Source organism: Carassius auratus, chromosome 4 (assembly GCF_003368295.1).
Source record: "Carassius auratus strain Wakin chromosome 4, ASM336829v1, whole genome shotgun sequence".
Taxonomy (NCBI): Eukaryota; Metazoa; Chordata; class Actinopteri; order Cypriniformes; family Cyprinidae; genus Carassius; species Carassius auratus.
The window spans coordinates 25,787,422-25,799,031 of NC_039246.1; the positions used below are offsets into that span (position 1 = coordinate 25,787,422).

Sequence of the window (11,610 nt, forward strand, 5' to 3'; positions counted from 1 at the left end):
TTTTGTGTTTCAGGGATGGTTCACTGCATGTTACGTGCACAGAGCAGGGCAGCGGCAGATCTGAAGCCATTACAATAGAAACGGCTGCTGCAGCATCTTAACCTTGAATCCCGCTGTCAACATAATTCCATACAGTAACCTAAACACCTGCATCTCATGCTGTTTGTGGTTTTATACTGCTCTAGATTCCTCTAGACCTTAACTGAAGCAAACAAATTCAAGTTCTTGTTGAGTTAAAGGAGTAGCTCATCCTAAAAGCAAAGTTACTTCACTTGCCCTCATGTTGTTCCAAACCTGTCGCTTTTCTTTGGAAGAATTATTATACAGCTTTAGCCATACAACAACCATTCCATAGTGACAGAAGAAGAAAACAAGTAGTTCTTGGTCTTGTTGGGAGCTTGGGAAAAAAAATTATATGGGTTTAGAATATCAATGAAGGTGTGTAAAGAAAATAATAAAAAATTCAGTTTTCCTTTTTTGTGTGAATTATTCATTTAAATTAATATCCAGGTTTAATTGAATACTCCCTTTGCATTTTTCTTTTAAAACATAAGTCATCTTAAACCTGTTGTCTGTGACCAGCAGGTTTACTGTAGTTGTTATTACCATGTGCCTTCATGTACCTGCATCACATAAATGAATACTTATGTAACAAGCAAAATAACTGGAAGAAAGTAAGGAAGCCTGTGGCATTCACTGATACCATTAAAGCATGAACAACCTCATCAGACTGAAGAGAGTCTTTCAAATGTTGTGTAGACTGAAGAGAAGCAGGTGCAGGTGACTGAAGAGATACTTATCTGGTGCAGTCACATCTAGCAGGTGCAAAATATTCGTCTTTTTTTTTTTAAAAAGCTGCTCTCCATATTTGTCATCTGTAAATAGTACGCAATAAAGATCACGGAACACAATAAACCCTGAGTTTAAGTACAGATACCTCTGCAGTCATGTCAGGTCGACATTTTTAGCTTTTTTGTTTTTACAAATGTATACAGGTGTTTTCCTACACAGTGGGTATGGTTAAAACATGTTATTTAGTATTATTTATACAGTATTATAATATTTATTATTATTTAAATTGGCTTTTATTTTTATATTTTACATTTTATTTTATGTTCTAGTAATTATGTGCTTTTGTCATTTTTATTAGTTTTTGTCTTTTTTATATATATTTAGCTTTATTTTTATTTGTTTTGGCTTTAGATATTTTTAGTTTGTCAACTTGAAAGAAAATTTGAAATGGTGCCCCACTGAACTAAATCAAGTTTAAGAAGTTTAACTTTTCATCTAATATTTACATTTAGGCTTTATTTCAATTAAATTAAACAGCTTTTAATTAATGCTGTCAAACAATTAATCGCATCCAAAATAAAAGTTTAAATGTGTGCTGTGTATATATAAATACACACATATTAATGTGTATATTTCAGATGTTATGTTTATATATTAAATATTAACTTATAAATATATATAGATGTAAATATTTTCAAAATATATACTCTGTGTATTATATATACATATTAAATATATACAGAACACGCATATTATGCAAACAAAAACCTTATTTTAGATGCGATTAATCATTTGACTACTTTTAATAGTTTTCCTTTAAAATAACAATTTAAAAAACATGTAGAATTTGCTTGAGAATTTTTTATTTATTAACTCAGAAGTATTTATTAATACTTTTTATTAACTCAGTGAGCATTTATGAAGATACAATACTCCATGATGTAAGCTATCGTACAACAAACTTAATATTCCGAAATTAATAATCAAACATGAAATCAAAAAATCTGTCTTATGACAACATCCTCGCCTGCTGCCAACTTCCTGTATAGTTCCTTCAGGTCTTCTGGTTGTGGGACTTTGGAGCCTGGTGTTGGTGGAAGCTCAAAATCTGATGATACCTGTGAGTCTGATTTCGGCTCCATGGCTTCTTCCTTCTTGGGTTCGACGTCACGGCTGTCAATCACATCTGACACCACCTCACCATTGGTCCCTCGGTTACTCTGCTCACTAGTAATGGCCTTACTTTCATCAACTTGGAAAATAACAGTATCCATTTGACTGAGGCTCTCCATCCCTGCGTCCGATATATGAGTGGACTGTGAGGAAGTCAAGTGAACAGAGCTGCTGTCATCCTCATCTTCATCCAGAAACAGCTCGGGTGACTGGGACTCTGTGTTTTCGGTGGAAAGTGTTTGAGTATTGTGGTTGTTCTGACTGTTATCCAGTTCGCTCTCATCCGTCAACACTGGTTCCACTTTAAAGAACTTTTGCCAACAAGGCAGAGTTGTTTTGGATTTTGATGGAGTGAGTTTTGAGGATGGCATTTCTTTGCTTTCTGTGCAAGGTGGAGGAGGTGAAGCAACATCAGATGAGTGAGGTATAGGAGGTTGCTGGGGTATCATCTGTATCATTATCGTCATCATCGTCGTCATCATCATCGTTTGATTCAGTGCAGTCCATGTAATTAGAAGAGTGTGTGGCAAGACAGGGCTCTATGAGGGAAGACATTGGGTCCGTAGCATGAGAATCTTTTTTAGGGCTATGAGGCTGTTCACTAACGGCAACAGTGGTCAGGTCAGTCACTGTTATTTTTCGCCGCCTTGGAGCTGTGGAAACCTCCTCAAACAGGTCGTTATCACCATCTGAGCCTTAACGGAAAGATATCCAGTATAAGTTTAAAAGCGATAGTAAAAGTTGTATAAATAATGAAAGCCACTCGTACCTTCTGATGTGCACCACTTTCTGGTTCTTTTGAGGGTCCCAAGTGGTTTGTAGACAATCTCCTCCCTTCCAGACTGTTTTCTACACAATGGCTTTAACCTGAATTTGAAAAAAAACTAACATTTTTATAGTAATAATCTAAAGTCTTATGACAACACGGTACCAAAAAATAAGGTTTTTCCTTACAGATCCATGACGTCTTCCAGTGTCTTTCCCAACGGAATGACATTAGGATAGATGTGAACAGGACAGATGTAGGAGAGAAAGTCCTTAACCTAGTCAAAGGAAATAGACACAGGATTATAAAATGCAAACATTGTGTATAGTGTGTCACATTAAGAATATCCTTCCCGGTGGGATCTGTCTCACCTCCAAATAAGAGGAATGAAAAGAAAAGCATGCTCTGTAGGAACTACTTCCCATCCTGAAAAGAAAGACACAGTGAATAAATAACTAAAATATAATTAAATTTAATAAAAAGTTTATCACACACACATGTATATATATATATATATATATATATATATATATATATATATAGTAATTGGATGCAAAGTTTATTCTATTTTACATTCTGATTTCCTGTCCCATCATCTAACATTTAAAGTTGATCTTTTAAAGATTATATTTAACAGTGCTATTTAATTATTTTTTAAATGAAAATTCATTTCTTATTTTAATACTGTATTTGATTTTATTTTTACAACTAATCTCAATATAATTGGAGAATTTTAGAGTCGTATTCTGATAGATAAATATGAATAGAAATGTTAATAATGCCCATAACATGAAGCTTATGAGCTGCAGCTGGGATTTTAACATCAATGCTTACTGACTCACTTGACGACGACAGAGGTCTTTCTGGTCCGTTCTCCAAACCATATGGTGGAGGGTTTGATGCTGATGATGTTTAGAGGAATGCCATTGGGAGCCATGGAGCCGCACGGTAACCTGTTTGCCCTGAAGAACTCCTCGTCCTGTGAAAACCACCACTGTGATCTCTGTCTAGTATATATATGACGGTGTCATTATGCAAAGGTTGAGCGTACCTTGGGGTGCCTACAAGCGTGAATCTGTGTTGCACGGTCGGTGGTCACATGACACAGAATTTCAGGCATTTTTTTGAACATATCCAAGCTGTTCACGTGTATCTATAAGAGATAAATAGTGTTGGTGTTTTAAAGCAATAAAGAAAGAAAACTAACACAAAAAACAATGTCTGACCTGTGAGCTGAACTCTTGTCCCAGATTGGTAAAGAGGTACTCATAACCGTACGCTGCCTTACAGTTTAACCAAACAACATGGTATGGACTCTGACAGATCCAGTCCTGGACCAGCTGTCTTATCCCTGCCAAACAAGCCTCCTAAAACAGAAAAAACACTAATGAATGAACCTTTTAAACAAGCTCTGTATGATATGAGGATATGATAAATGCGTACCCTGCTGGGGATCTGATGATACTTGGGATCAAAAAATGTGGTGTCGATATACACACTCTGAATGTCTTTTACCCTGCAGCAAAAACATTCGAATGCTTTTGTTATATAAAAATGCGCTATACTTATTTGAATATGTGATATCTGAATACCTGTCTCCAGAGTGCAAGTACTCCATTCGAGCTGCGTCTCCGACAGCCAGTCTGAAGTCCCCTGTGTAGAGCACTGTACCCTGAGCACCCTCAAACAGAAACCTGTGTTTAAAGTCAATATTAATTCAAAACGGACTCTATTTATGTTCTTGATGCATGTCTATGCTCTTATTTTGCTTACATGACTGATCCTGGACAGTGTCCCGCTGGAAGCAGAGTGACAACAACATCCTCCGACTGAACAGAAAAACAAATACAACTTCAGATCAACTCAAAAACACTCTGAAGAATAAATTTAGGGGCTAAACACACACCTCTCCAGTGATTTCATCCATCAGAGATAAGTGAGTTGGACTGTCCAGTTCCAGTGGGGCCTAGTATGCAAAAAGATTAAAATATTAGATTCTCAAAATCATTTCACGAAAAATTTCATAACGGAGATTGGTACTTACAATGTGATCTTCCCAGAATGCATATTTGGGGTTATTAAGAAGGAGCTCCTTTGTGACAAATGAACAATACAGCTTGACCGTTAAACTAAGGGAGACAATAAAGTCAGATTTTTTGTATACACACATATAAACATACATAAATTAACATTTTAAAAACGAAAATTTAGATTTTGAAAATTATGTTATATAGAAAAAAAGGGTTATTAAATTTGAGATCTGTTAAAGATTACTTCGATCTGTCAATAAATTCTTAATGTTTTTAAAGTTCACAATAAATCTAAATGCAAAATACAACAGAGTAAAAGTAGAAAACACAAACTTACATTTTGTACATAAACACATTTTAAGAAAGATAATTCTGAAGCATCAAATAGTAGGCCATTTATAACTCAAAGATATTAATATATAAACAAATTTAAATCTGAGACTAAAGTCATGCATATCAAAACAAAGTAGTATACACATAATATTACATGATACTGGAGACAAAGCCAACAGTTACGTAAACTTTTACAGTTAAAAGTTTATAAACCAAAGTTTAATAAGAAAAGAATTTTTCATATGTCTCCTGGGTTGGATTATTTAAAGCTGTCACTCACCTGAACTTCAGTCTTCTCTTCAGTAAAGGTCCTTTCAACCCTTTCATATGATCTATTAGATATAAACAGCAACATGGAACGTTATGTCAAAGAAAACAAAGGTTGTAGATGCAATGTCCTTTATAAACGCACCTTTATGGCAGTGAGAGAGAAAATAAGCTCTGGCGTGTAAATTCTCCCGGTCAAATCGGTCCAGGGAGATGTTGGGATATTCCTTCATGCGGCCAGCAAACGAGCTCATGCTGACTGCTTCGAGTTTGAGCCGATAAAACACTGAAAAGGCAGCTGAGAGGTCAGAACATCACGACCCGAACTCTTTCTGGGCGAGACGCAGCACCCCTGCATCTGCCTGTCCTCCTCTTGGCATCGCTTTGGCATGAAACCACGTGATTCGGAAATAAACATCTGTAATTTGATAGCGCGTGAATAGCACAGCGACATCTACTGGACTCGAACACAATCCTTAAAACATTGCGAAAAGCCACAGTAGTCGTTATACTCTAAAACAGCACATTGCGGGAAAATTGCGAACAATGTATAGCAAATAATTAGGCATGTTCTGGAACTGTTCGGTTTGTTTTTTTCTAGGCAAGATCCCGGGTATAATTTTAATTGGCCGACCAAACGGTGGAATTCCGGGTGTGCTTTTGATTGGCCATTTCTCCCTCAAGATTGTTTTCTTTTTTTTTAAGACAGCTTTGTTGCTAGGAAACAAATGATGCGCAAGGTTGTTTCCGTTGACAACTCTGCCGTCTGTCACACGCGTCGATGTAATTTTGTATTAAAAACCTTACTAATAATAAATTTAAACACATTGTCGTTTATAATCAGCGTATAAGACGTGTTCTGAGTCGATTAGACTAGATTCGTAGCTGTCAAAGTTTGTAAATCCAGAATATTAGGTGGGCGTTACTCGGTTAATGTTTTTTTATTGTTGTAACGTTACATGCGATAAGTTGATTTAACTTGATTTCGTACAAAAATGTAATTTGTAGTGAAACTGTGTTTATACCAAAGGAGAACACTGGGATGTATTTATCTATCCTACACAGAATTAATGTCCTGCTCAGTTTTAATGGATAACAGCGCCAAGCCGAGGTCCATGAGCCGAGCAAAGCAGTGGACAGAAGAGATCGAGAACCTGTTCAGATTTCAGCAAGCTGGATACAGAGATGAGCTGGAGTACCGACAAGTCAAACAAGTCCAGGTTTACATTTCTGACTTATTACTACAGTATTAGCAATTATTACATTATGTGATGCTTAAACTGTGTTTAGAATATACATACGAATTCAGAAATGGCATGCAATATATTTGATATGTTTTTTGATTATGCAAATGTGAATATATATATATATATATATATATATATATATATATATATGTGTGTGTGTGTGTGTGTGTGTGTGTGTGTGTGTGTGTGTGTGTGTGTGTGTGTGTGTGTGTTGTGTGTGTGTTTGTGTGTGTGTCTGTGTCTGTGTGTATTCATATACACAGTCAAACCAAAACATTTTCAGACACCTTCAACATTCCTCACATTATATATCTCACATTACATGCTAAAGTTTAGAAAAAGGTAATAAAATCTGGAAGAATTCAAGAGTTAAACAAATTCATCTTGATAATATCAGATAACTTAAATGGAAAGGTACAGTATGTAATGGATTAGGTTCAACCAAAAACATTCAGTTGTTAAATTGAAACATTTAAGCAAAACAAGTGTCTGAATAATTTTTAGTCCCAAATTTTTCTCAGTTTTACTGGAAGTCTAGTTATATATATGAAGCTCATCAGCTAAGCTTTATGGGATATTTTTATTATTGAAAGTGTTTATGGTTTGTCTGTTAATTTCTTATTAATACCTAATTATAGCTTACAGTTTATAATATAAATGTCAGTGTTTTCCTATTGAATATGGCTGTGCTGTCTTTTCAGATTGACCGTTGGCCGGACACTGGGTTTGTGAAGAAGCTTCAGCGTCGAGATAACACATTTTACTACTACAACAGAAAGCGGGAGTGTGAAGACCGAGAGGTCCATAAAGTGAAGGTGTATGTGTACTGACAGCTCCTCGACCCCACCAGCACTTATGCCATTTTAATGCATGATAAGAGTTGTCCTACTGTACTCTTAATGTAAGTCTTTGTACAATTTTGGAATAAAACAAATGATTTAAATAAAAAACAAATTTCACATGATTGTACCGTTTGGTGTTTCATATTTCTAAGGTGAATAAATAGCCAAGCTTTCATCTCTTTAATAAATTCTACAAGACGTAGGCTGGTTCAGTTTAAGTGGTTTAATAAACCACGAAAAATGTAAACATATAATGGTCAGCGTGGCCCTTTAAGAGCGCGTCACTTCCGGTTTCATGTAGCGAGTCGTCATAACTGATGTTTTGAAGTCATGCGGATAATGCTCCGATCGGAAAACACCCGTGTGATCAATAAATCCCTCCGTGTTTTATATACAGGTAAGTATAATATATTTAGTAGTTTATTATACTCGAACTCCCTCTGTGTCTGTCAGATAGTTTGTTTTCTTTCACATTAGCTTGTTAGCTTTTTCAACAATGTTTGTGGTCATATTTAATTTTTTTTCCAGATGAAAACATTGCTCTTAGCTGTCACATAAGACTAAAAAAGGCAGTTTAATAGATTATAATTATTGATCAGTATGTAAGTGAATATTTCAAAAACAGTTAATGCACCTGCACCGTTACATAAAAATAATCTAAAAATAAAGTCACTTTACATAAAATAAAGTAATTTACTTTAAGGTGTTTAGATGAACGTGCTTATCTGAAAAGGATGTACGATTGTTTTGTTAGTACCACGAAGCTATTTTAAATAGGCCACCTTTTTGAGAAGACTCTAGACTAGTACAATCAATACTAGGAAATGAATGCAAGTGACATTTGACACTAATGGTCCATTTGCTTTATTTGATTACAGAGCTGTAAAAATAGTCTGGAGATCATCAATCTTCTATACTTGGATAACTTTTGAGCTACATCCAGAATTTTTTACATTATCCATTCATAATGAAGATTTGCATCGAATTGCAAGGTAATAATACAATTATGTATATATAGTTTTAAGAGCTTAATTTTCCTGTTAAAGGAATAGTTCATCAGTTTATTATTATAATAAATGTGCATCATGTTGTTCCAAAATTATTTGACTCGCAGAACAAAAAAACTAATAACAGTAATGTACATATAGTCATTTAGCTTATGCTCTGCATAAGCCACAAGCCACATAAACTGAGCAGAGCTTTCTTAACTTCTACACTGACTTCAAGATCGAGCTCTCACATGACCGATCACACATTTTTAAGGCTGTTCTTATGCTTTCATGATCCAGTACGCCTGAATCAACTCAAGACCCTTGGGCTGATTGTTAGAAAGGCAGGCTTGTTGTGTTACTCTGAAGCACCATTGTAATAAAAGTCTTTGGATTCATGGGAAAAGGAGCAAAGTTTGTATGAAGCTCTAGGATTTGTTAGTTCATATCACACACTTTTGGCATGCCATGAAATAATGAGTGAACTAAGTGAACGTTTTAATGATTTAACGCTCTAGGTAACCCAACTGTGAATATGTCCTGCCTCTGAATTGCTTGCCGTGAGGAGCAAACCCAAGCTAAAGAGCAGCGGACATGCACTGCCGTCCTCCGCTTCACAGGGGGAGCTGCTGGTAGAAGATATCAGGAAAGGGTGTGTGCACTCCTCTGGCCATGGATGACTTCACCACACGCACCTATGGCACCAGCGGCATGGACAACAGGCCTCTGTTCGGGGAGACATCTGCCAGGGTAATGCACGTTATATTATCAGGACCATGATTTTGTTCTTGAACATCAGTTTTGCTTTGAAAAAAATGTCACATTGTAATTGCAGTAGTAAAATAAAAAATAGTAGGTTGTATTTTGGATTATAAAGAGCAATATCTAGGAGGAGTATTGCATAAAATAAATAAATAAATAATAAAAAAAAGTGAATTGTGACTTTAAAGGAATACAGTAGTTCACCAAAAATTAAAATTTGCTGAAAAATATTTAGGTGAAAAAAAGCTTGTTTAAAAAAAAAATAGTTTCAAAACCTTTATTCAGCCTCTATTCGTAATCTTGCTTTCTTCAGTGAGAAAAAAGGTATTGTATTAATCAGGATAGAAATATGCACAGATCAAGTTACAAGTGAAACCATTTCTAAACAAATATATTGATGGTGAAGTGTGAGAGGTGAACATGGGATGGACTTTTTTTATCATTTTCATGGATTATACACTCTTATAGACTCTTATTATTTCATTTCACATTTTTGGGTGAACTATTCCTTTAAATCTCACAACGTGACTTTTAAATTTGAAACTTTAACCAGCTTAGTTCACTCTTGTGGCATTTCATATATTGGTGCCATGTAAATAATAAATAATATTTACTGCAGCACCTATTAGTGCAACTATTTTCTGTCAGCTGCTATTTTTGTGGATCACTTTCAGGATAGAATCATCAATCTAGTGATCGGTGGACTTGCGTCTTTACTCGTTCTGGTGAGTTTTACCACTAATAAAGATCTCAGTATATATCTGCTCATCATATTGTCATTATTAATTCTGAAGTTTTGCCATCTCTTTCAGGTGACCATCATTAGTTCATTCGTCTTCCCATCTCTCCCTCCCAAGCCACTGAATATATTCTTAGCCATTTGTATCATGCTAGTCTGTGGATCAGTGTTGGTTCTGGTGAGTAAGCACTTGTAATCAATGTAATCTAAAAAGCATTATGCTTTAATGGTGCCGAAGAGAAATAAAATTTCTTTTCTCTCTCAGATACACTGGTATAGGCAAGGAGACCTGGAGCCCAAGTTTCGCAACTTGATCTACTACATGCTCTGTTCCATCGTTCTGCTGTGTATTTGTGCCAACTTGTATTTCCACGATGTGGGACGTGATAAACAGAGCAATGCCTTATAAAGCTGTTTCCACGGGAGCCGTCCCAATCAGCGGAATGTTCATCATTATGTGGGTGCTTTAGAACCCCACTCGAGTTCTTCAATCAGGAGAATTCATTTTCCTACAAGCCCCATTTGTGTGGGCAGGGCCAGTCTGCCTTTGGGAGTCATTTTAGCGGACTAAACATATTATAGATGCAAATATACTAGCGATCAGTAGCACTCTGGGATGTCCGTGCACACATTTTGCACCCTTAATGCTGTACACCGCTTTACCTATATGCCAATGTAATGACAAGACTGGGATGTTTTGAAATAAGCCATGGCAATGTAATGCACAATGCTTTTATATTTGTACATGACACACCTGTGGAACATTCCTAATTAAGAAAAATGTTTTTTTTGTATTTAAATTATTAGAAATTCAATCTTGAATAAGAGCACTTGATTAAAGACATGCAGCAGTCAGTGTAAATAATGCTTTTTGTTCATTTTTCTAAATTACTGAACACTGTGTTATTTGATATGGTGAAAACCTTACAATTTTGGTTATCAACTGTTGTAATTTTGGATTTTATGTAATGTATAAATACATATACACAAAATACATTTGTTGTGCTTTATTTTTTAGTACAAAGTTGTGAAACATGGAAAGGCTTAATACAGGTTCTGTTCACATTTCACCAGGTCTTTGTGATGGTGCAGCTGGGTTTAGACAATAAGTGTTTACGTCTTTGTCGTTGTGCAAACTAGATTCATAATTTAAAAAATCAACTCATATCTACAGCTAATTAAAAAAAATTGTATAATTATAATAATTATTACAACGTTTTGTAAGTAGGCCTGCATTCCACTTTCTGTAAACTTTCTGGGTTGCAAACAACTACATAAAATAAGTCTTGCAATATCCCAAAATATTTTTTTTTAAAGTGCTACTGGTTTGCAAGAATGATAAAAAAAAACAAAGCTAATTTTATTTATTCAGTATTTTGTGAATATAATAATAATAAAAAATAATAATAATAACTGCTTGACAGTTTCCTCCATGAGGCATGATAGGATTGAAAAATACAGATACTGACTGATGAATCATTGATACTGATTATTAAATACTGATATTGACACAAGTTATTTTTACTTTTGTTTGTCTTTCAAACACATTAAAATGCACAAATTCACCAACTGGTTTCTACCATACAAGTCTTGTTAAGGTGCTCAAAAACGAAAGCTGGTTCAGGTTGGGTTAACTGCAACATTTCAAAATGTCTTTTATTTTTCATTTG

General features: G+C 35.2%; 4 protein-coding genes across 6 annotated transcripts in view; 2 read left to right on the top strand and 2 right to left on the bottom strand.

Annotated features, from left to right (window-relative positions):
- LOC113056936 (methionine-R-sulfoxide reductase B3-like) overlaps positions 1-1,730 on the bottom strand; it is a 6,695-nt gene extending 4,965 nt beyond the window's left edge. Inside the window, 1 exon segment of the mRNA XM_026223895.1 lies at positions 1,726-1,730. Coding sequence (XP_026079680.1) covers positions 1,726-1,730 — 5 coding nt within the window.
- Positions 1,648-5,926, bottom strand: LOC113063988 (protein artemis-like). Its single transcript, XM_026234466.1, has 15 exons — positions 5,507-5,926; positions 5,375-5,426; positions 4,776-4,860; positions 4,638-4,697; positions 4,505-4,560; positions 4,324-4,425; positions 4,175-4,247; positions 3,958-4,098; positions 3,783-3,884; positions 3,574-3,710; positions 3,103-3,157; positions 2,920-3,008; positions 2,735-2,832; positions 2,424-2,660; positions 1,648-2,389 (listed from the first exon to the last, which is right to left on the bottom strand). The coding sequence occupies exons 1-15, from the start codon at positions 5,613-5,615 to the stop codon at positions 1,788-1,790; spliced, it is 1,998 nt and encodes a 665-aa protein (XP_026090251.1). The 5' UTR covers positions 5,616-5,926; the 3' UTR covers positions 1,648-1,787.
- Positions 5,927-6,067: 141 nt separating this feature from the next.
- On the top strand, positions 6,068-9,066 carry LOC113064003 (meiosis expressed gene 1 protein homolog). Of its 3 annotated transcripts, none has more exons than XM_026234504.1 (3): positions 6,068-6,144; positions 6,427-6,581; positions 7,310-7,497. In XM_026234504.1, the coding sequence occupies exons 2-3, from the start codon at positions 6,432-6,434 to the stop codon at positions 7,436-7,438; spliced, it is 279 nt and encodes a 92-aa protein (XP_026090289.1). In that variant the 5' UTR covers positions 6,068-6,144; positions 6,427-6,431; the 3' UTR covers positions 7,439-7,497. The 3 variants fall into 3 exon arrangements, 2 of the variants coding, with proteins under 2 accessions (XP_026090289.1, XP_026090275.1); XR_003278769.1 differs by lacking the exon at positions 6,068-6,144 and adding an exon at positions 8,958-9,066 and having other exon boundaries at positions 6,411-6,581; positions 7,310-7,509; XM_026234490.1 differs by lacking the exon at positions 6,068-6,144 and having other exon boundaries at positions 6,411-6,581; positions 7,310-7,559.
- LOC113063995 (transmembrane protein 243-like) lies at positions 9,006-10,947 on the top strand. The gene is made up of 4 exons (XM_026234478.1): positions 9,006-9,189; positions 9,876-9,926; positions 10,014-10,118; positions 10,206-10,947. Exons 1-4 carry the CDS (start codon positions 9,112-9,114, stop codon positions 10,347-10,349), a joined length of 378 nt encoding a protein of 125 aa, XP_026090263.1. The 5' UTR covers positions 9,006-9,111; the 3' UTR covers positions 10,350-10,947.
- The last annotated feature ends 663 nt before the right edge of the window (positions 10,948-11,610 follow it).